A 24,979-nucleotide genomic window follows, 5' to 3' on the forward strand; every position below is an offset into this window, starting at 1 on the left:
GTAGGCCAGAAAAATCTAAGAGGATAATAGGACAATAAATACTAGCAAAAAGCAGTCATAGTCACTATGAATTTCAAAGGGGCTAATAATAGGTGGGGAAATAATAACAGTATTTCAATATCTCCGTAAGAAGTTAATGTATTTTTTAAAAATTTGTCTAGATACAGGACACAAAGAGGTTCAGTCCTGAAATAGCCACATGACTTTGATCATATGTATTTTTATGTAGTTATCAAGATTGTCATGAGATTCAAATGTTAATTTTTTTTATATGTGTGTTTAAATGCAGTTGAAAACACTATTTTAGTTCTGCCCTTTAAAAAAATAAAAACTCTGGACTGTTTATTAATGACCCATAACCTAATGTGTGAATGGTGACATTCAAACTTTAATACTTTATAACATTTAACTTATAATTTTTCCCATTTAGATGGTCTTCTGATTGTTGGTGTTCACTCGGCTAAGTTTCCAAATGAAAAAGTCCTGGATAACATTAAGAGCGCTGTTCTTCGATACAACATCACCCACCCTGTGGTTAATGATGCAGATGCCAGTCTTTGGCAAGAACTAGAAATTTCCTGCTGGCCAACTCTGGTCATACTTGGACCCCGTGGAAATATGTTATTTTCTTTGATTGGAGAGGGACACAAAGATAAATTATTTTTATATACTTCCATAGCTTTAAAGTATTATAAAGACAAGGGACAGATCAGAGATAATAAAATTGAAGTAAAACTATATAAAGATTCTTTGCCACCTTCACCATTGCTGTTCCCTGGCAAAGTAACAGTAGACCATGTTTCTAATAGATTGGTAATAGCAGACACTGGACATCATAGAATTTTGGTCGTCTGGAAGAATGGACAAATTCAGTACAGCATTGGAGGTAAAGTTTGCTTCTAATTATGATACATAATATATTTTATAGTAAAAAAATAGTTCAAGGAAATGTATTAAAATTGAAATTTATCACCCTGGTTTTAGATCTAAAACAGGCTCTTACTGACATCTACATAGTCAATAAAATCTGTTAAGTACGTTCTTATTAATCCTGATTACTCAGACTGAATTGACATCTAGTAACATAATAGTCAAAGAGAAGAGTATTTCATCTCTTTGCAATCCTGCTTTAGTAACATATGCAGCATTAGTATATAAAGTAGGGGTATCTGCATTCCTAATGCAAATAAACTAGTCTTATTCCTAAGCCCTGGTGCTATTCTTAGGATGCCTAGATATTGTTCCCCTAGCTCTTGAATTTTTCACATTTCTTCTTTTTCATTTTTGTTAGAGTATATGTTTTATGGTTTTTTTTGTTTCAGCAACTTGATGTTTGGGTTGATGACAAGCAGTTATGAGAATTGTTGCTTAAAAATTATCTGTTGTAGTAGGTTGATTTAAATGGTTAAAAGGTTTTTAATGGTAGAGTTTTCAAAATGCTGTAAATGAGTATTTTCCTTTGTTAAACAGAAAAACCAGCAGCAAGCTACCTTTCCCAAACATGTTTTTAGGGATAATGGTATCTTGTGATAAATTAAAAGTTATTCTACAATAATTTTTAAAAATTCTATGGTCAGATACAATGAGGAAACATTGGTTAGATCTGTTTAAGAGACATTTGTTGGCGGTGGTGTCACTGATTCCATCTCTTACTCTGCTTATGTACCTCATGAATATTCAAGAGAGGTTATACTATACAATGTATTCCAATCTAAAGGGACCATGATACTCTCCCTTTTTTCCCCACAGGGAGCTCCCATTAACAACAATAATAGTATTATTAATGATAGTAATAATAGCAAACATATATATGCCTGGCATTATTCTAAGCACTTTACCTGTATTAATTTAGTCCTCACAATGCTATGAGGTAGGTATATTATTAGTTCCATTTTACAGAAGAGAAACTGAGATATAAAGAACTGGTTTAGATCATCAGCTAGGAAGAGGTAGAGCTTAAACTAAGTCACTGGGATTCTTGAGTTCATATTCCTAGCCACTACATTATACTACTTCTCTAACGTCTAGGACAGTAGAGTTCTGCAAAGCATAGTTTGGGAGTGCTGACTTAGAGGCTTTGAATGGCTTATTGTCTGGTCATAGAAATAACAGTTACATGTTTTTATGTTGTATACTCTCCACCCCTGAAACTCTGCATGTATTAGAGAAGCTGAGAAGTAGGCCATTAGACCAGAATCACTCTTTGTCTCTCCAAGTGTTTATAGGATATTACAGAACTTTGTGGCAAAGTGAAATAGTAAATATGAAGGTTTCTTAACCTGGGGTACATAGACTATTAAATGCTTGAATGGCCCTCAGGATCTATGAACCCCTTGAAATTGTTTGTGACATCTTATGGGCATATATATTTTTCTAAGGAAAGGGTTCATAATTTTCATTGTATTATCAAAGGAGTATATCTCCCAAAATTGTTAAAAGTCATTCATCTAGATGTGAAAAGATTAAAATTATTTTTAACTCTTTCTAGTCTAGGTAATAGATAATTAAGATAGTTTAAAAAATATATTCTCTTCTGATATATGCTCCTAAAGTAACCATTATCCAGTAAGCCCTATCATTAGCAAAACTTACTCTTGAGAAAAACTTATCTTGGGAAATTGTTTTTAGGTGAAAGTATGCTATTTATATTAAAATCCCAGCTTTAAATATAAATTTTATTTATTTATTTTGGTTTGATTTATTTACTTTGTAAAATGATTACCACAAGAGGTTCAGCTAACATCCATCTTCCCGTATAGATACAATAAAAAAGAAAATAAAGGAAAAAAAAATATTTGGGGGGGGTTACTATGAGATAACTTTTTAAGTGGAAAAAAATTGTCTTGTGGCTATCTTTCTTTTAGGACCCAACCCTGGAAGAAAAGATGGAATATTTTCAGAGTCAACTTTTAATTCACCACAGGGTGTAGCCATAAGGAATAATATCATCTACGTAGCAGATACTGAAAACCACCTTATAAGAAAGGTAATTTTCAATTCTAAGTAAAGTTTTAATACTTCTAATCAGAAAAAAATGGTATTTACTTGCTACATTAAATTTTTGGAATGAGAGGGTGATACTTAAACACTTCAAATCCTCCTTATTCAGTTTTTTTCAGAGGACTGCTTTAGTTTTATTCTTAGGTATCTTGTTTTCCTGTAGTAGTCACAGAAGACAAACCTATCAATCAAGTCTTTTTTTTTTTTTATCTTTGTTTCAAAGTGCCTAATCACCCCAAAGCTCCTCATTTTGCAGTATTTTCCTACCACTGTTTATAGAGTGATGCTTTGTCCTTTTTTCAGTTAAATTTTCTCAAACCTAGGAAAAAAATCATACCACTCCCACCACCCTTCAGCTCTAATGCTTTGCCTGGAAATACTTACCAGTCAGTCTTAAAATTTGTTTTACCTCATTTTTTAAAATTTTTAAAGATTTAATTTATTTATTTGAGAGAGAGACAGACAGAGACAGAGCACGAGCAGCAGGGAGGAGGCAGAGGGAAAGGGAGAAGCAGACTTACCTGCTGAGCAGGGAGCTCGATGCGGGACTCAATCCCAGGACCCTGAGATCATGACCTGAGCCAAAGGCAGATGCTTAACCAACTGAGCCACCCAGGCACCCCTTGTTTTACCTCATTATAAAAGTTATATATGATCTTTTTTATTAAGCATGAATTAATACATAAAGGTAAAAAAAGGCTTGTACCATCTATTCTAGCTCCCTAGAGATAACTAACCATTGTTAAAATTTTTGTCTTTTCAGTAATTTTCTATTCCTATACAAATAAATTTATATTTAAAAGACTGTCTCTAGAGAATCCTTTTTTAAATTTCATAAAAATATGAAATCATATTGTACATACATAATCTTCTGCAGTTCTTTTAAATTTGTTTTCCATATTAGTCACATGAATGATATGACTACATAGTATCCCATTGTAGAAGTACTTATTTTAAACATTTCATATTAATGAATATTTTGGCTATAATCCATTGGCCTTTAAGTTGCTGTCTATTTAGAAAATAATTAAGTTCATCTAACCCATCCTGCCAAAACACATTATTTCAGATATTTCCTTGCTTTTCTCAGTTTTTTTCTGTATTAATATTTGTGCCCATTTGGCAATGTTATCATGTAAAATAATAGGAAAAAACATGTGTAGAACTTGTAATACCACTGTAAGGTAAATTTCAATGAGGTCATGAAATTTGTTTTTACTGCTGAAATCTTAAGCACCTAGAATAGGGGCTGGCCCATTATAAGTGTTCAGTAGGTATTTGTTGAATGAATTTTTGAGCAAATAACCTATTTAGTGAAATATTTTCTCAAGTGTGTATTTCTCTTAATATGAAAACATGTTATATGAGGCAAGGATTTTGTGGATTTGTTAATTAAAGCAGATTTATTCTTTAAAGGTCTCGGAGACTTTGTTCTTAGAGACTTTAATATGTTAATATATTGTGAATACATTAGTGGGGGGATATATGTGCAGTATTTCTAAATTTATTTGACAAAAGAGCCCTTTTTAGGCAGAACTTTTTGTAGGACTAATGATTTTATGGTGTGTCATGATTTCCTACTTTGGGAAAAAATGCCTTTCTGTTGTTACCAAATCCTTAAAGGTCAGTGTTTCTTCATCATTGTATTTTCAGGGTTGTCTGCTTCTGTAATTCATCATAGTGTCATGGATATCTAACCAGGTGTTGAAGTAGTAAGATATATAGCCCACAACATTCAGGGTATACTTGTCTTTTTTTAATTCTATGTTTTTCTCTTGCTTTAGAACTTAATGGGTTTTATGAGGGTTCTAGAGGGGAGAGAGGTGGGAGGATGGGTTAGCCTGGTGATGGGTATTAAAGAGGGCACGTTCTGCATGGAGCACTGGGTGTTATACGCAAACAATGAATCATGGAACACTACATCAAAAACTAGTGATGTATGGGGATTAACATAACATAATAAAGTTTTTAACTAAGAAAAAAAAGAACTTAATGGGTTTTAGAGTATTCATTGCATTTCAAATACTTTTTAAGTAGCATAATCACAAAAATTTAGGTTACATGAACTTATTTTTAAATTATATGACTTAGTTTAATGTCTACAAAAAAAAGAAGTGAGATGGAATTATTTCTTCTCTTTTTAAATATATAAAAATATTTACTGTAATTTACTTTTGTTTAAGACCTCATTTGCAGAGGATTGATCATATGTTCATATTTCACAAATATCATTGTTACATGCAGACCTGACTCTTGTTTAGAATAATTTCTTTAGTAATTTATAAATTCCTTTTTAGCTCCACTCTCATTCCCCCTGCTATTCCCCTACATAAACACAACCTATAGGCAGCCATTCTGGCACATTTAATTCAAATCTTTCTATTTGTATATGTACAAATGTATTTGCGTGTGTTTTTCTAACAACTTTATTGTGATATATTTTACATAGCACTCATTTCAAGTATATAATTCAAGAATTCTTAGGAAATTTAGCAAGTTGTACAACCATAGCCATAAATTGTTTTTAGAACATTTTCAGTCCCCTGTAAGAACCCTCCTGCCCAATTACAGTTAATACCTATTTTCAGGCCCAGCCCTAATCTACTCTCTGTCTATAAATTTGCCTCTTTTGAACATGTCATAGATATAGAATCATATAATATATGGCCTTTTTGTCTGTCTGCTTGTATTCTGAGCAATGTTTTTGAAGTTCAACTATGATGTAGCATATCAGTAGTTTATTCTTTTGTATTGCTGAATAGCATTCCATCGTATAGATATACCACATTTTTTCCACCAGTTGATAGACATTTAGTGTGTTTCCAATATTTGGTTGTAATGAATTCATATAAGAATTTTGTGTAAACGTACATTTTCATTTCTCTTGGTAGATACCTAAGTAAAGGAATTGTTGAGCTATATGTTTTCTATTTTATGTTTAACTTGTTAAGAAACTGCTAAACTTTTCCATAGTGGTGGTACCATTTTACATTTCTACCTGCAATATTTGTGGGTTCCATTTTCTCCCTATCTTCACCATTATTTGTTATTTTCCATTTTTTAAGTTCTAGCCCTCCTACTAGGTATGACTTGGCCTCTCTGTGGTTTTGATAATAATTTCCCTAATGAGTAAAGATGTCAAGCATCTGTTCCCATCCTTATGGATCACTTGTATATCTTCCTTTGAAAAGTGTTCAGATTCTTTACCTGTTTTTTAACTTGGTTGCATTTCTTGTTGAGTTGTAAGAGTTCTTTATACATTCTAGATACAAATCCCTTATGGGATATGTGATTTTTCAAATACTTTGTCACATTCTGTGGGTTGTCATTTTCACTTTCTTAATCATATCTTTTGATGTACAGAGTTTTAAATCTTGATGATTCCCAATTTTTTTCTTTCATTGCTTATGCTTTTGGTGTCCTATGTACAATTACATTGCCAAATGCAAGATCATGAAGATTTACTCCTATGTTTTCTTCTGAGAGTTTGATAGTTATGGCTCTTACAGTTCAGTCTTTGCTCCATTTTGAATTTATTTATTTTTTATATGATGTGAGGTAGGGGTCCAACTTCATTCTTTTGAATATGGATATCCAGTTATCCCAGAATCGTGTACTGAAGAGACTGTTTTTTCTCCATTGAGTAGTCTTGGCAACTTTGTGGAAAATAATTATTCATACCTGCATGGGTTTATTTCTGGATTTTCAAGTCTATTCCATTGACCTATATATCAGTTCTTATGCCTCTACCACACTGTTTTGATAGCAGTAGCTTTTAATAAGTTTTGAAATCAGGAAGTAGGAATCCTCTCACTTTCTTCTTTTTCAGCATTGTTGTGACTGTTCTGAATCCCTTGCAATTCCATATAAATTTTAGGATTAGCCCATCCATTCCTGTAAAATCCTGTTTGTTTCTCATATAAATAATTATATTGTCTGCCAAAACAAATGGGAGTTTTGTCTTTTCCCTTCTTATTTTTACACATCTTGTTTTCTTTTATTGTTGGCAAGAACCTCAAATGCCTTTAAATATTAGCAGTAATAGTGGATATCTTGTCATGCTCATAATCTTAAAGGGAGTAGATTTTCTCCAGAAGTGTAATGTTTTTTATAACTTTGGGAAATAAAATTATTCATGAGGTTAAACTTTCCTGGTTACTAAGAATTATTTTATTATATAATTTTATTAAATGCATTTTCTACATTTATTGAAATAATTATATAGTTTTTTGCCCTTGGTGCCTTGATGTAATGAGTTAATAGATTTTTGTTGTTCAGTCACCTTTTTATTCCCGGGATAAATCTTTCCTAATCATGAATTCTTTTAAAAAGTCAAGTTGGACTTGATTATCCCAAATTAAATATTTTAAAATTCATGTTCATAAATTAAATGGCTCTGTATTTTCTTATGCTGTTCTCACCTGATTTGGAATCAAGGTCACACCAACTTCATCAAATAAGCTAATTAGTTTTCACTCTTTTTCTGTTTTTTGGAATAATTTGTCTAACTTAGGAATTAATGGTTTTTGAATATTCATAAAACTTCCCTGTAACATCACCTGGACCTGTGGCTTTTTGCAAGAGGAATTATCATAATAAGTCTTTGATACATTTCTTAAATCAAGATATATTTCAAGGACCCATCCCTAGCTGCCTATTGTATTTTTGCAGATTGGGTTCAGTAAAATACAAATAAGGTTACATTGATGAATATTCTTTACAATTTCAGGAGATTATAGAACAGCCACTAAAAATAATGCAAGAGGGTACTGCATAACTAAATGTAATTCACCACAGTAACAGAATAAAAGATAATAACCATATGATTGCTAGATTAGGTATTAAATGTTTTTAAATGTTTTTCTATTTATGATAAAATTAGTAAACTTGAAATGTAAATGAACATCTTCAATATGATAAAGGGCATCTACAAGAAGCTTATAGCTATGCTTAATGCAAATTATTGAATGCTTTTCCTCCAAGATTGGGAACCAGGCAAGGATCCCCATTTTCACCATACCTATTAAAAATTATACTGGAAGTACTCGCCATTGTAATAAGGCAAGAAAGAGAAAAGGCATACAGGCTGAAAAAGAACTGTCTTTATTTGCCAATTGCATGTCACATACATAGAAAATTTTAAGAAATCTATGAGAAAAGCTACTTGATAAGTGAATTTAGGAGGGTTGCAGAATACAATGTCAGTATAAAAAGATCGACAAAGTATATTTTATATACTAGTAATAGTCAATTAGGTTAGAATTTTAAAATTTTATTTACAGTAATAAAAAAATACATAGAATAAATTTATCATTGCTGAGAAAAATTAATCCAATAATTGGATTGGAAGGCTCAATATTAAGATATCCATTCTCTCCAAATTGATCTGTGGATTCAATGCAATCTCAATGAAAAGTCCATCAGGCTTGACAAGCGGACTCCGATATTTTACATGGAGGTTGCAAAACAAAGGATTTATTATCCCTAAAACAATCTTGGAAAAACAAAGTTAAAAGACACACTGTGTGATTTAAAGACTTACTATAATGCTACAGTAGTCAAGACAGTGTGATACTTTTATAAGGATAGATGTGTATTTCAATAAAAAAGAATGGAATGTCTAGAAGTAACCGCATACCTACACAGTTATTTGATTTTTCAAAAAGCATCAAAGTAATCAAGGGAGAAAGGAAAGTCATTTCTGCATATTGTGCTTGAACAACTACATACTCATATGGGGAAAAAAAAGAAATATGACCTCTACCTCACACATCATATTACAAACCAATTCAATATGCATCACAGCCCTAAATGTAAATGTTAAACCATAAAGTTTTTAGAAGAAAACATGAGAATTTTTGTGACTTGCAGGTAGGCAAAGTTTTCTCAAAGACAGGACATAGAAACAATTATAAAAGAAAAAAATGATAGATTTGAATTTATCAAAATTTAAAACTTATTAAAATTTACTGTTAAAATGAAGACAAGCTACAGGCTGTCAGAAATTAGTTGCAAAAATTTACAAAACATACCTGAAGGGACTAAGATCCGTGAAATATAAAGTTTCCTACAAATAAAAAATGGGCAAAGATTTGAACAGACCTTTTTCAAAAGATGTAAGAATGACCACAAACCCATAAAGTAATCAACATCACAGGTTAAAAAGGAAATGCAAAGTGATAGCATAATGAAATACATCCACCATAATGGTTAAAATTGACTGACAAAAAAAAGAAAGAACGACTGATGACACCATAGTTTGGCAAGGCAAGGATGTGGAGCAATTGGAACTTGCATACATCGTTGGAGAAAATACAGAAATGATAGACCACTGAGAAAAAAACCTTCTGGCAGTTTTGTTTTTTGTTTTTTGTTTTTAATCAAACTAATCCTATAACTGCCCTATAACACGGCAGTTAATAGTCCTGGGTATGTACACAAGAGAAGTGAAAAGATACCTTCAGCAAAAGACTTATACAACAATATTGAGAGCAACTCTATTTGAACCCCCCCAAACTGGAAATAGTCCAGGTATCCATCAGTAGGAAAATAAGTAAATAAACTGTGGTATATTCCTATCATGGAATACTGCTCAGCAGGAAAAAGGAACAAACTACTTATGTATGAATAAATCTCAGAAACCTGTTAAGTCAAAGAAGCCTCACGCACAAGAGTCCATATTGTTTGATTCAGTTTATCTGAAATTCCGGAAGAGATACAACTGATCTATGATGGAAAAACAATACTCTTTGCCTCTGGGGGTAGGAGTGATTGGAAGGAGGCTTAAGGGGACATACAGAGTGAAGATAACATTTGATTTCTTTATGTAAGTTGAGGCTACACAGATTAATGCATTTATGAGAATTCATTGAATAGAACATTTAAGGTATGCGCATTTCATTGTAAGTTTTGGCTCCAAAAAAGAAAATGGACCTGAAAAAATATGGAACTCTTGTTAATTTCAAGCATGCTGAGATACTTAAGGTCAGTGTACTGATGTTTACAGTTTACTTTGAAATGCATCCAAAAGTGTAAATGGATTGAGGGATTGATAGCTCAGTAAGATGTGATAAAGCAAGTACGTGAAGTGTTGATAGGAGGTAGTGGGTGTATGGATGTTTGCTGCAAAATTCTTTCAACTTTTATGTTTGTTTGGTAATTTTCATGATAAAATGTTGGTGGAAGGATCTCAGGAGATGAAACCAAGCATCTTTTTTTCAGTAGATTTCATTATTTCAGTTTATAAAGTAGAGGCAGTATAATGTAGTAGAGCTAGAACTGCCTGGGTTTAAATCCCAGAGCTTTGACTTACTAGCTGTGGGATCTTGGGAAAGCTGCTTTATGATCTGTGCCTCAGTTTCCTCAATATTAATCAAAATCACAGTCATAGGTTATTATGAGGATGGATGGATGGATGATTATTGGATCAGTGCCTAGCACATATTAAGCTCTATATTTGTCAATTACTAGTCAAGCATAATTGAAATACATTTAATTTTAAGAAACTTGCATCTTTCTAGATTTTGCTTTGAAATTTCAAATTTCACTTTAACATATTTTATAGTTAAGATGACATCAACACCAATCCTGGTAGAGGCCAGTGATGAGGAAGGGGGGAATGGATGGGTGGGGAAATGAAAAGGACTGAGTTTTGTGCATTTGAATAACAAGCTCATCCTATACTTGATTAGCCCTTTTTTTTTAGCTTTTTTTTTTTTTTTAAAGAGTATTTGTGTTGCAAAAACTTTCTATATGTTCTATTGGAAATCTTCATGTACCAAAAGGAAAAAAACAAAAGTAACATGCATTGCATAAAATGTGTTAATTTTTATAGATTGATCTAGAAGCTGAGATGGTGAGCACTGTAGCTGGCATTGGAATTCAAGGTACAGATAAAGAAGGTGGAGCTCAAGGAGAAGAACAACCCATTAGTTCTCCTTGGGATGTAGTTTTTGGAACGTCAGGTATGTAAACTTTTAATACTAAATATAAGTAAACTTTGCTTAACAAATGTAAGATTTTTAAAATATTCTGGGGACATTCGTTTGGATTAATTCTAATTGCTAGTTATTTTATAATTTTATTACCTATGGTGGGATTTATTGTGTAAAAATAAAGCCGGCAATATTGTTATATATAACATTACAGATTATATTTTATACACAAGTAAACTATATATTACTCTAATGCTAAAGAATTTTGTCTTAGTTGTAGTTTCCAATTAATATAGTTCTGAATATTCTTAAATTGGAAAGATTGTAGTTTCAGAACTTGAAATGATTATTCATGAACTGTGCTGTTTAACAGTGCCTTTTTATTTAATTTGAAATCAAGAAATGATAGTGCTTTTTTTAGATTATTAAAATTTGTATTGAAATGTGATAGCTCCATTTGGGTAATTAAAAAAAACTTTACTGAATTATATAGGTATTGATAATGAGATTTATATTGTCTTTATAATCTTTATTACCTGTATTAATTGACTAGAAATCATCTTGGAGCATTAGTACTTATTTTTCATTGGCCTTCAGTGCTTCTGAGATAGTTACACATCTACACATCTAAAACCAAAGTAATGAATAAAGAAAGTTAGTAGAATACATTGAAAATGGAATTTGGTACTAAGTGGTTTGTATGATCTGAATTATAGAGTGAATAAGCACCAGCTTAGTTTAATGGCTTTACATTTGAGATAATTTCCTATTGTGATGTTAATCTGGTTATAATTCAGAGACCTTAATTTTTTCCATTGTGATTAACTTTATAAAGCTTTTAATATTCATAAAATAATTGAATGAACTTCTGGTACTACTGCACTTAATAATAACTTAGGTATTTTGCATAAGTTACTTTTGAGACTTTTATTTTGGGAATTCTGTGTCCTGATAGTCATGAGTTGTTTTAGTGGCTCACAGGGAGAAGGAGTTGGGAAGGGAGGGGAGCAGTGTGTCCCAGGCACAATCAATCAATAAGGGGATATATGCAGAGAATTTTAAAACAGTAGTAAAACCAGCTACAGTTCAGTCTTTTTGTCGCCATGCATGGCCAATTCTAAATAATTTCAGGGTTAAAAATACTCATCCCCACCAGGACTTATCTGTCCGTCCTGCCTCCTTGCCTTTGATACACTGAGCTATTTGAACATAAACCTTATAGACAGAAAAATAGTCTGAAACATCTCTCTCAGTAAAATAGTCAAAGTGGATGAGAATTGTTACTTTGCTATACTGTCACCCTCCCTCATGGGAAAACAAATTTTTTTCTCCCCTTAGCATGTAAGCCCCTGGGAACTTAAAGCTAATAGTGCACATAGCAATTCATTTATAGATATTTACATTTTGCAACCTACAACTTGTATGTACTGTATTTGTTAGTAATTGCCACAATAACAGTTCATAAGAAATCATCCCAAACTCACACAAACCTAAACCTTTATTTCTTACTCTTATATAGGATTGGGGTTCAGCTGATCAAGGCTAAGCCTGGGCTTGGTTCCAGGCTGTTTCTTGGGTCTAGATCTACCCTGTTTCTCAACCTCCTTGAACCAATAGCTGTCTGAAGCATATTCTTTTGTCAGAAGGCAGGAGCACAAGAGAGTAAGCCCAGTTAAACACATTTGAACCCTTTGCTCATGTCTTAACTGCTTACCGACTGTTATTAAGCATGTCACATGACTAAGCCCAAAGTCATGGGGCAGGGATACACACTTTGCCTACAGTGAGGCTCTGGTAAGGGTATGAATGTGTAGGGGCGCCTGGGTGGCTCAGTCGGTTAAGCGGCTGCCTTCGGCTCGGGTCATGATCCCAGGGTCCTGGGATCGAGCCCCGCGTCAGGCTCCCTGCTCAGTGGAGAGCTTGCTTCTTCCTCTCCCTCTCCCTGCTGTTCTGCCTACTTGTGCTCTCTCTCTCTCTGTCAAATAAATAAAATCTAAAAAAAAAAAAAAAAAAAAAAAAAAAAAAAGGGTATGAATGTGTAATAGTACAACAGAGGAGTGAAGAATTAAGACTAGTAATTCATTCTGTCACATAAATCAGATATTACATTGCTTAAAAACAGGGTGTACTTTACTGGATACTTTATTTAGTTGGATTTATTTAAGCATTTTTTCTAGGCTAAAAGTTTTTCATACTTTATAGCATGGAATCTCTGGTTGTTTATTTCCCATTGAGAATGCACCCAGATTGCTTTCTAAGGAAAATCTTGGGTCTATAGACAAGCTTGGGTCTATAGACAAGCTTGGGTCTATAGACAAGCTTCCAACTGAATAATGTGCTGAGACTTATGTCTTTATTAAGCTCAGTTCTCAGTAAAGGAAGTGGTGAGTCCTACCTTAGCTCAACAGATCATTAAGAGCATATGGCTCTGCATTTCACTTAGAGCTTAGAATAGCTTCGCTCCAGGTACTTGGCAAAAGGAGTAATCTTGAATGCACTTAAGCTTAACACCTCTCAAAATGCTCAGAGAAAATGGTTTTCAAGCACTTTATGAAGGACCTATAATCATAATGACGACTCTAGTCCAAGAGTTTTTAACCTTGAGTCATATACCCCAGGCATTCCTGGTTAGGTTTTTTGAGATTCTTAAACTTCTCAGAAATTCTATATAAGATTTGGGGGAATTGGTCAGATTTTCATCAGAATTTTAGAGTACATTACCCAAAATCATTTTAAGAGCCACTGCTTTCAATAATTACTCTAAAATCTAATCCTGGATTAATGTATATTGTCAGAGTTTAGGGAAATTGGATTACAGAATATTTGTTCTTAAAATTGTTTTTACTAAATAGTATTTTGGCATCATGTCATTCATTTAAAAATGTGTCAACACATTTATGTCTGTATGTGTGCATATGTGTTTGATATGTATTTCATCAAAACACAGTCCTATGGGACTTATTACGATTTTTACTATAGGGATTTGTTGGTAGTTCAATCATTACCTTAGAAATAAATTTCTCTACTAGAGAAATTTTTTTCTGATCTCTATATTATAGATAATACTTTTTTTCCTAAGTATCAAGTTTGATTTAAGCTCTTTGATAATTTGAATATCATAACTGATTGTATTTGTTTTGTTGTACTGATTGCCAGAAAACTTAGAGACCAATTATCTTTAGCAAAGTATAATGGAAACATGGCATTCATTCTTTGATATGAGTACAGCTGCATCTCTTTCTTTTCTACCCTATTTACTTACTGCTTCAATTTTTTTATTTTAAATTTATTTATCAGTATTTATTTCTTTGTAAGCTACCTGAATCATTTGTGGAAATAAAAGTAGAAGTAAATGGAGTAGAATCCATTACTGATGTGATTGACTATGATAACTGGTCCATTTAGAAAAAAAAATCTTTTTAAAAATCTGAGAATCATAAAAGTAAAAATACTTTCTTCTAAGAACTGTAAGTGTACATTTTTAAGCCAATCTTTTGATGTAGGACCAAAGCCTTTTCTTCACGTAACCCCTGACAGTCTTGTACCACTCCAAATAAACTATTTGGGTTTCCTTAAATGTGATGAGAATTTTGAAACACTTGCAAGGAAGTCTGAGGGCTGCAGTGTTTTTAACTTATTCTTTCAATTGTCTTTCCACACTTAGTTCAACAATTTGACTTGGCTACTTGCTTTTATTGAGTCTTTCCAAAGTATTCAACTTTGTTTTCATAAAAACAACTTTCCATTTGCATTCATACTGAATTGGTCACTGTATATATAAATTATGTAATCATACAACTGGTTTAAACAGATGGGGAATTAAACGCAACTTGAAGGGGACTGGCTGAGAAAAATTGTTCATGTAAAAACTTAAGTTTTTTAACACTTGAAGAGAATATTCCTGAAATTCTACCATAGTTGTGAATTTGAGAGAGGACGGAATCATCAGGAGGAAACCATGGAAAACTGGATTCAGGGTTGTGCTGTCTTCGTACATTAGGCTGTCCTGCAGTGCCGGTAACAGCCACAGCTACAAAAGTAGCATCCGCAGACAAGTCGCCGGCGTCTGAGTAAGAAATCAAGTTGCAGAAGAGACTACAAGATGATTTCTTTTACAGAAAGTTGACCCTGCAGGAAAAAATCGTCATGTAACTTTGACTCCCCCAAAACTGAACTGCTGATAGCCTCCTGTACCAACAACAGAAACAGTCAACTGAGGCATAGTTTGTATGTTACATGTATTATACACTGTATTCTTTTTTTTTAAGATTTTTTATTTGTCAGAGAGAGAGCTAGCACACAAGCAGGGGGAGCAGCAGAGGCAGAGGGAGAAGCAGGCTCCCTGCTGAGCAAGGAGCCCGATGCAGGACTCCATCCCAGGACCCTGGAATCATGACCTGAGCCAAAAGCAGACGCTTAATCGACTGAGCCCCTAGCACCCCTATATACTGTATTCTTACAAAAAAAGTAAGCTAGAGAAAAGAAAATGTTAAGAAAATCGTAAGAGAAAATATAATTACAGTACTATACTGTACTGATTGAAAAAAATCTGGGCATAAGTGGACCCATGTAGTTCAGACCTGTTTTCAAGGGTCAGCTGTACATTGAGAGATCCATCCAGACGTGGTAAAATTAAAAAAGAAAAGAAAAAAACGAAAAACACAAATTTTTAGACCAGTGGTTCCTTGTGGGAAAAGGAGGGGCTATGATCATGGAGGGATGCATGAGGTTTTCATATAATTTCTTCTTCTTCAGCTTGGTGGTGTGCACATAGATTTCTAGTTATTAAACTTTATATATATAACATGTAGCCATTTGTATGTATGTTTAGTTAAAAATTGAACTTTTAGAAAAAGCAATAGATTAGGTAAAGAGAATGAAAAATAATGGGGACAAATATACAACTGAATGTATATCTTATCAAGGGATCCATTTAATAAACAACGTACCTCAGGAGATTAGGGAAAGGTACTTGAATACCTCTGATTGTTTTAAGTATACATGTAATGTGAAGATGTATGTATGTATTTTAAATGGTGACCGAATAGCCCAAACCCATGCCATCACAGTAATAAAAGCATAAAAATAATTAACATAAAATGATTTTTACAAAAGAGATTGTTTCATCTTTGTTCATGTTTTATTATCACTGTGAATATGGTCAGAGCTTCATAATGCACTAAAAATAATTACTAGCTACAATAAATTTATAGTTTTTCAGAATCTTTGCCATGTTTCTAAGAGCTTTTTTATCATAAAGGTCAAAACCCCTGCTAGTCTCTAAGTACTTTAGACGTTACCTGATTTAGAATAATTTATGGAAAGGACAATGTGCCCGAATTCCATTAACCTTCCTTGGCCCTTTAATCAGCATTTTATAATTTAGCTGTTCTTATACAACTTTAAATGATTGAAATCTAGCTGTTTAGTATGCTAGTCTAAAAATCTAGTGTTGGTACTTATGTGCTTAGATAATATGCTTCTTTGACTTCCATTAATATGCTATAAAATACCATAAAAAAATCCTCTAAGATAATCAAATGATAGATTTTTTTGAGGCATAGAATTTATACAATGTGACTACTGTGTTTTTATTTTGTTAAAATAGTTTTATATTTAAAATTTGAGAGAAGATTCTTTTATCACATTGACTTTGTATTTCTAAGATTTTTTTAATAAAAATTTTTAGGTTAATGAGGTATAATTTATAGAAAGTGAAAATCACCCTTATTAGGTATAGTTCTATGTATTTTGACAAACATATACAGTCTTATAACCATTACTACAATTAAGATATAGAATATTTCCATCACCTCAAGAAATTCTCATGACCCTTGTTCAGTCTCCCTCCTACCACCTCTACCACCCACTCCACCTACTGGCAACAATCATCTATTTCTTGTTGCTCATTATAGTCTTTATGTCTGGCTTCTTCCATTTAGCATAGTGCTTTTGACATTCATCCCTGTTGTTGTTTCTATCAGCAGTTCTTTTTTTCAGTAGTATTCCACTTGTATGGCTGTATCACAATTTGTTTATTAATTACTAGTTGATAGACGTTTTGGATATCTCTAGTTTATGGCAATTATGACTAAAACCTCTATAAACATTTGCGTACAGGTTTTTATGTGGACATACGTATTTATTTTCTTGGGTAGATGCTTAGGAATTGAAATTGTTGGGTCATATGGTAAGTGTATGTGTAGTTTTATAAGAAACTGCCAAACTGTTTTCAAACTGTTTTCTTGGAATCCCAAGTGTCCGTCTGTAATAATACTGCTTTAGCCTGGAGAACTTCTGTAACATTTCTTGAGGCACATGTCTGCTGACATTAATTTCTCTTGGCCTTTCTTTTTTAAGTGGGGGATTGGAGGTGGGATGTCTGAAAAAGTACATACCTTCATTTTTGAAAGATTTTTTACTCCATATGCAAGTCTGGATTGACTTTTTAAAAAATATATATTTATATTTATATAGGAGATGTCATTCCACTGCCTTATAACTTACAGAGTTTTAAACAAGAGGTCTAATTATTTTCCTAGTTCCTTCATGGCTGCCATCAAGATTTTCTCTCTGGTTTTCAGTAGTTTGACTGATATGTATAGGAGTTACCCTGCTTAGAATTCTTGAGTCCGTAGTTTTGTGTCCTTTGTTATTTGTGGAAAAATTCTCACCTATCATCTCTTCAAATACGTTTTCTGCTCCTTTCTCTTCTTTCTGGGATTTCAGTTACTTATATGTTAGGCTCTGATATGTTCTATCCAGAAACTCTTACGTATCATGTTTTTTTTATTTCACCCTTTATTCTTTCTTTTTTGTGTTTCAGTTCAGATAACTTATACTGATTTATTTATATTGTTTCATCAGCTGTGTTTAATCAACTGATGAGTGTGTTGAAGGAATTTTTATCACAGATTCTTTTTGGTATAGCATTTCCATTTTACTGTTTCTTAATAGATTCCATCTACCTGCTTAAATTCTATTTAGGTATGTTGGCCACCTTTTTCTCTAGATTCTTTAACATAGAAAGTATAGTTCTTTCAAACCCCATGTCATACAGTTCTAAATTTCAGGTCATCTCTGAGTCTGTTTCTGTTGATTGCTTTGTTTCTTGAAAATGGGGTTTTGGTTTTGGGGTTGTTTTGTTCTGCTTTGCTTTTATGTGTGTCTTCTCATTTTTTATTATATTCCAGTAATTTTGAATAGAATTGTAGAGGCTGATGAAATCAGCATATTTATGCCATTGTAAGGGAAGTTTGAGTCAATCTAATCAGAACCTAGGCTGGGTCTGAGTTTTATTATTGCTGTGGTTACTGTCAGTTTATTATAGCTCTCAAATTCCTCTAGCAGTGGGCTGCCCTTGCCTTAGTGTGGGGCCTACATGCTGGAGGGGTTTTCCTGCACAGCTGACCACAGAGGGCTTGCTACATTGCACTCTGCAGCATCCCAAGAGATAGATTGCTGCTGTTTTTTACTTCGTCCTGGGCTGCACAGGGGCCACGGGGTGTTCTGTTCTGGTCAGCCTCAGTCTCGGGAAGACCCTGTATGCCTGGGCCTCCATGAAAGGAGGTAGGGAGCTTTTTCATTGTTCCTGTTCCTTCTCTGGCAGCTAAACTCTTAGTGGTTTAGAGGAATTTGCTGCTGCTCCCCCAGCAGTGGGAAACTTGTATTGGTGTCAGTATGGGGTCTTTGGCCAAAGATAGTTCTCTGCCCCTCCCTCAGAGATAGAAAGGGTTTTGTTGTTGTTGTTGTTTTCCCTACCCTTCTCCAGCTGTGATTGGTGTTTTCCTGTGCCATGGGGGTGCTAGGCTTTACTTCTTTCTCCTAATGGCATGAGGTTTTGCTTCCTAGGAGGCTTAGAGACTGTGTAGAAAAAACTATTTATACAAATGGACAATTTCACAGTTGCTATTTAGAGGGTTCTAATGACTGGGATCTATTTTTGACCATGGCTGCTTAAAATAACACCAAATTTTTAAAACCTCATTGGCAGGTAATTTTATTTTCATATTTCATTTGCTGATTTTATTCCTGTCTTCTGAAATTATTTCACTAATCCTTACAATCATGAGAGATTTTGCCTTTTAAAATACTCGCAAAACCTTTTTCAGCTTTTGGCATTGTCTTTTTTTTTTTTTTTTTTTAAGTGACTGTTGAAAATCAATAATACTAAGTGCACTCTTAATTTAAAATTGCAATGTTCATGATTGTCACATTCTTATTAGGAGGAACAAAACCAATACCCATACTTGGTGATATAACTGTGTGCTTTAGATTTCAAAATGCGGGGTGAACAGTATAAATTATTAATATGATTCTTGTTGGTTTGATAAGCATTATAAATGCCAGACTACCTTTTTCTTTTTCTTTTCTTTTTTTTTTTTTAAACTCTCATTTTATCTGCAAGAACAAACTCTTCAGCCCTCAGGGAAATTATCAGGCTGGGTAAAAACTTCCTGAGAGGCAGTGTTGCATGGATTGGAGCCAGACTGCTTGGGTTCTAATTAGTTTTACATCTTAGTAGTTATGTAACTTTGGACGAGTTACCTAGTCTCATTATGCCTCAATTTCCTCATCTAAATTAAAGATAATAATAGGATCTAGCTCAAAAGCTTATTGCAAGAATTATGAGGGTTAATATACATGAAACACTTAGAACAGTGCCTGGCCCCATACAAAGTACTGCAGAAGTGTTTGCTATAACATAGAGTTTCATCCTGTGAGTCACAAAGAGCTGCTGATAAGCTGAAACAACCCAAAAATGGAAAGGCAAGGGATTGGAAAAAATCCTGGTAAGAGATTATTCAGCCATAGGCTATTCCACAGGCTACAGGGAGGGAAGGACAGGAGTGAACCCAGGCACACATCCTGGAACAGACAGTCATGATTACATTTGATCAGATCTCTGCTTCTGATCACACAGAAAATGCTCTTGTGTACTTCAAGCCTGAGCTAAGTCCATGGGGCAGAGGCAGGAGGGAGGGAGAAGTCAATGAGCCAAGCAGGACTTGGCCATAAGGGCCAAGGCTCACTTCTGTATTTCCTTCATTCTGATCAGAACACTAATAATCTGGACTCAGACTCACTAATTATTCCAGGTTTAGCTGTGTGAATTTCAACAAATTATTTAACCCTTTTCAATTTCAGTTTCTTTGTAAAATGGAGATGATAAGAATAAGACTTCTGAAGTTGTTAAGGAAATAATCCCTGTAAGGTGCTTATTCATTAACTCAGTGCCTTAAACATAGGAAATATTCTGGATGGTCATCATCCTCACTCCCTCCCCCTCCCCACTGTCAACATCATCATCACCATCAGTTGTCACGGGGAATCCCAAGACGCTGAAATCCTGATCTGACACAGCCTTTGCTTCTATACTTTTTCTCGTTCCTCAGGCTTCTAAAGGAAGTAAGTACACAGAGAACAAAACCAAACAAACTGTTTGCACTTTACCACTATGAGGTTTGGCCTTCATATAGTAGACCCTGGTTGAACTAGGCTGGTCTGTTTGGAGAACTGATTTGGTCTTTCACTCAGCTAGATACCAACACAGCTCTCCTTTGGCAAGGTAGAGGCTTTAAAAGCACGCCATCTTCTAATAATTACAGTTTTATTTCTAATCTTTATGATTTTTGCTTCTTGTTGCACAAATTAGGGCCTTCAACTGATGTTAAATGAAAGTGCTGACTAGCAGATATCCTTGTCTCATTTCTATTCTCAGGGAGAATGTCTTAGTCACCTTGGGCTGCCATAACAAAATATCACAGATGGGGTGGCTTAAACAACAGAAACTTATTTTCTCACAGTTCTGAAGGCTAGAAGTCCAAGTTCAAGGTGCCAGCATGATTGGTTTCCGGTGAGAGCTCTCTTCTGGCTTATGGATGGTCACCTTTGTACTTTGTCCTCACATGGCAGAAGCAAAATAAAATAATTATGAAAAGCTTTTGATCTACTCTAAAGGTGATTAAGCAGAGACTGAGTCCCCAGAACAAATGGATGCCCTTGTCACTTTTAATGTAATTTTTGTTCATAAAAATATTTGACTATAGAAAATTAAATTGAAATGCTTTCCTTTAGATTTCATAGGATAGCAATTAAGAACACAGAAAAAGAGGCAACATGTGATATAGATTTTTCTGTCGGACTGCCTCGTGTCAGATTCCAGTTCATTTACTAGCACTGGGATCCTAGCAAATTACCTCCCCTCTCTAAGGCCTCAGTTCCTTCATCTGTAAAAAGGGCCAAATAACACTACCTGTCTCTTGGGGCATTTGAGAAAATGTAAGTGATAATCTCTATAAAGTGCTTGGCACATAGCCACCATAATTTATTGAGAACCATCAATATTATTTTTGTTGTCATTAAATTGAAAGACACTTGAAGGTAATACAAGTGAAGGAAAACAGGTTCCTTCTGGACACACACTCCTTGAAGTTAAAGAAAATACAAATAAAATGGCCTCACCAAGATACTTCTTTTAGCATAAGGAATATCTGACCAAATTATTTTAGTTAAAAATTCTCAACTACATATAAAAGTCACCTCAGGATACAGTTTAAGATAGATATATTTTTTTAGGCCCCACACCCAGTGTGGGGCTCGAACTCACGACTGAGATCAAGAGTCACATCCTCCACTGACTGAGCCAGCCAGGCACCCCTAAATTAAGTATTTTAACAGTAGAATTAATTTGAGAAAGAGAGCCTTGTCACATTGTAGTAAGTTGTAACATCAGTCTAAGAAAGTAGAAAATTACAAGTTTTAGTAAACAATTGTAATATATTGTAGTCTATATTGTAATATATTGTTGTCATAGCTTTTTTGCATATCAACTATATTTTTTGGAAAAAGCCTCATAGCCAATTAATACAATGGATTTTTAAATAGCAACTGTGATGTGTATCCAAGTCTAGCTAATCCTGTGGTGAAAATACATTTTTTAAAAATACTTTATTTTACTTTTAAGTAGGCTCCATGCCCAACGTGGGTCTCAAACTCATGACTCCGAGACCAAGAGTCACATGCTCTACCGACTGAGCCAGCTAGGCGCCCCAGTGGAAATACCTATTTCTTACACTATTAAAAGATAGTTTTTTCATGAGAAATTGTTCAAAGAACCTGTTATTAAAGCATATGATTTCAGTGGTTAGTGCTAGGTATTTGGCAGAGTTTCTTTGGAGAGTATATGTCAACTCATTTTATCAAATAAGAAATCAAATATTTAAAAGTGTTGTGCCCAGAGATGCAGAGGGACATCCTGCTATTAAGAATACTTTGGATTTCTGTGAATTTACAGGTAAATTTATAAATCTAAAGAAATAAACCTTTCACAAGGAAAATGGAAAAATTTCAAAGGCAACTTAAAACTGTAAATACTTTTTTCTTCTTCAGATGATTTATAAACATGCTGCTGTCATCTTTAAATTTCTGAAACACATGGAGTGTTTGTATTAACAAGACACGTATGTATTAATTACTGCTTATTTTTATAAAGGTTCAGAGGTCCAAACAGATGACATTCTGTGGATAGCCATGGCGGGGACTCATCAGATATGGGCACTGCTGCTGGACTGTGGCAGACTACCAAAGAAAAAGTAAGTGACAGTATCTCTCTTTGGGTAAACTATGAGTTCACAGAATTCCCTCTCCTCAAGTCTCTGTTCTTGCAACGCCTCTGTGCTGGTTGGGATGTGCTGGGCTACAGCACCGTAACAAACAACCGGATTCTCAGGAGCGTAAGACGAGGTTGTTTCTTGCCCACTCACATAGGTTCACTGGGGAGCGCTCCTCTGCCAGGCTGTTGACCAGGCTGATGAAGCAGCCACCTGCTTCATCTGGAGCTTTGCCAGTCATCCTGGCAGAGAGAGAGGTGGTGAGTCGCTCAGTGGCTCTTAAAGCTTCTACTCAGAAGTGACACACATCACTTAAATTTCATCAGCCCAAGTAAGTCTCATGACCACCATTGCTAACTTCCGGGAGCGTGGGAAGATCAGTCCTCTCGAGCCTCCAGAGAGAGAACTGGAAATGTTTGGTGGCCGCTCTCTTAACATGCAGTTCACACATCCCTGCTCAGGATTACAAACGTTTGAGTACTATGTGGCAGAGTGCTTGATGGCTCAGGTTTTGTAGTCCTGCCTGAGATCGAATCCTGGCTCTGCCCCTTACTATGTCTGGGAGCTTAGGAGAGCCAATTTAACTTTGTGCTTCGGTCTCTTTATATCTTAACTTCATAGGCTTGTTTTGAAAATTAATAATAGGTATGAAGAGTTCAGCCTGGTGCCTGGCTTATACAGTAAATGTAGGAGTTTCGCTACCACTGTTGGGGATATAAAGATGAAAAAGTAGTGTCTCTGCAGTTTCTTATATCCTTTCTGTAGAGCCTTATCTCTTCTCCCTCACACTCCAGGTAGAACTGACCATACTCTTCTCTGTGACCTCACTACACTCCCTGTGTAGTTACATTACTGCACTGAAAAGTTCCTTCTCTCTTCCCCTCCTCCTCCCTCCATCCCTCTTTTTTCTTCTCTCCCCTGACCCTGTTTCTGGTTGCATTTGCTGGTTTCCATAACTATTTCCTCCTAGACTGTCCCTTAAAGTAAAATTGTCCCTTACGTAAATAAGAGGAATACCCAATATCAATAAAATATGAGGTATCAAGGAAGGCTTCCTGGAAGAAGCTGCTAAATTAAAACCTGATAGAGGAGCAGGAGTTAGGGAGAGTGGAGGTTTTCCAGGCAAGAAATGACACCAGTGATGTGAGTGAAAGCCAGATTGTGAAGCGCCTTCTGTGTCCTTTGAAGAAATGTGAACATTATTCTGCATGCCTTTATGGAAAGTTTTGAGCTGGCTAGTGACATGATTTGATCTGTGTTTTTGAAAGAACACTGGCAGCATTTGGACTGGGAGAAAACTAGACACAGAGATAGCAGTGAGGGGACTGTGGTCATCTCCAGGCAAGAGAAGATAGTAGCCTGAACAGCGTGGTGACCAGAAACATTAACGCAAGGCATAATTATAAACAGTAGAAGTAACAGAGATGGCCAGAATGCACTGTTCTAGATGGCTGTTTTCGACCCATATGGTCAAGAGTGGGCTAAATTTCCAAATAAGTAGAGTTTTCTCACTCTCGTTCATAATAGGAAAATGTCCAGTCGGATCACATGGACCTGTATCATAATTTTAAGGATGCTTGATCTTTTTTACTGATCTTCCAGTGGTAAAGATTGCTAATGTTTTAGAAGGTCCTTTTCTCCCCACTCTTTCTTTTATTTAATTAAGGAAACTCCTATTTGAAATTAAGATTCATATTAATTACTTTTTAATTTATTTGTTTGGCATATTAGTTATCACATGTATTTCTCTGACTACATTTTTCTTTAAGTTTCTTGAATAAGTGGCTGTATTTTATACATTCTGTATCCCTTTGCCTCTATCCCCCATTGGGAACATATCAGTGAATAAGTGATTGGTGGTCATCTTAGACTTCTGCCTGCTGGGCCATATCTGGAGATGATGTACATGTCTTTGCATCCTGAGTCAGCTTCCTCCCCTCCCTCGACGCAGCATACCACCGTGTCTTCCTTCCAGTTCCTCCAGCATAAACCTAGAAGTCAAAGTGTAAAGCTTTCTATTACAAAAAGAATCATTGCAAAGTCTTTTAAATAGAAATTTCTCTATTGTATATAAGAAATTGATTTTACAGTTGATTAAAGCAGCATAATTGTCCTGTAAGAAGTTAAGCTGGGGGTGCCTGGGTGGCTCAGTTGGTTGAGCGACTGCCTTCGGCTCAGGTCGTGATCCTGGAGTCCCTGGATCGAGTCCCACATCAGGCTCCCTGCTCGGCGGGGAGTCTGCTTCTCCCTCTGACCCTCCTCCCTCTCATGCTCTCTCTCATTCTCTCTCTCGCAAAAAAAAAAAAAAAAAAAAAAAAAACTTATAAAAAAAAAAGTTAAGCTGGGATCCAGATGTACCTATGTCTGGCCATTTGTAGGAAAAAAAAAAAAAAAAACCACACACAACTATCCAGTCAATAATATCATTGAGAA

General features: G+C 34.7%; 1 protein-coding gene and 1 long non-coding RNA gene across 2 annotated transcripts in view; one reads left to right on the top strand and one right to left on the bottom strand.

Annotated features, from left to right (window-relative positions):
- Positions 1–238: 238 nt before the first annotated feature.
- The window catches only part of NHLRC2 (NHL repeat containing 2), a 39,082-nt gene continuing 14,341 nt past the window's right edge, over positions 239–24,979 (top strand). The window contains exons 1-4 of the mRNA XM_064595291.1: positions 239–886; positions 2,865–2,986; positions 10,835–10,964; positions 22,429–22,528. Of these exons, the coding sequence (XP_064451361.1) occupies positions 619–886; positions 2,865–2,986; positions 10,835–10,964; positions 22,429–22,528 (620 nt within the window). The 5' untranslated portion in view covers positions 239–618. The remainder of the gene's footprint in view (positions 887–2,864; positions 2,987–10,834; positions 10,965–22,428; positions 22,529–24,979) is intronic.
- LOC129045912 (uncharacterized) overlaps positions 24,164–24,979 on the bottom strand; it is a 144,239-nt gene continuing 143,423 nt past the window's right edge. Inside the window, exon 5 of the long non-coding RNA XR_010412583.1 lies at positions 24,164–24,537. This is a non-coding gene — a long non-coding RNA (uncharacterized LOC129045912). The remainder of the gene's footprint in view (positions 24,538–24,979) is intronic.

The sequence above is a fragment of the Mirounga angustirostris genome, unplaced genomic scaffold, assembly GCF_029215605.1.
Source record: "Mirounga angustirostris isolate CCGP_5_RB_7025 unplaced genomic scaffold, mMirAng1.0.hap1 SCAF_6, whole genome shotgun sequence".
Classification (NCBI taxonomy): domain Eukaryota; kingdom Metazoa; phylum Chordata; class Mammalia; order Carnivora; family Phocidae; genus Mirounga; species Mirounga angustirostris.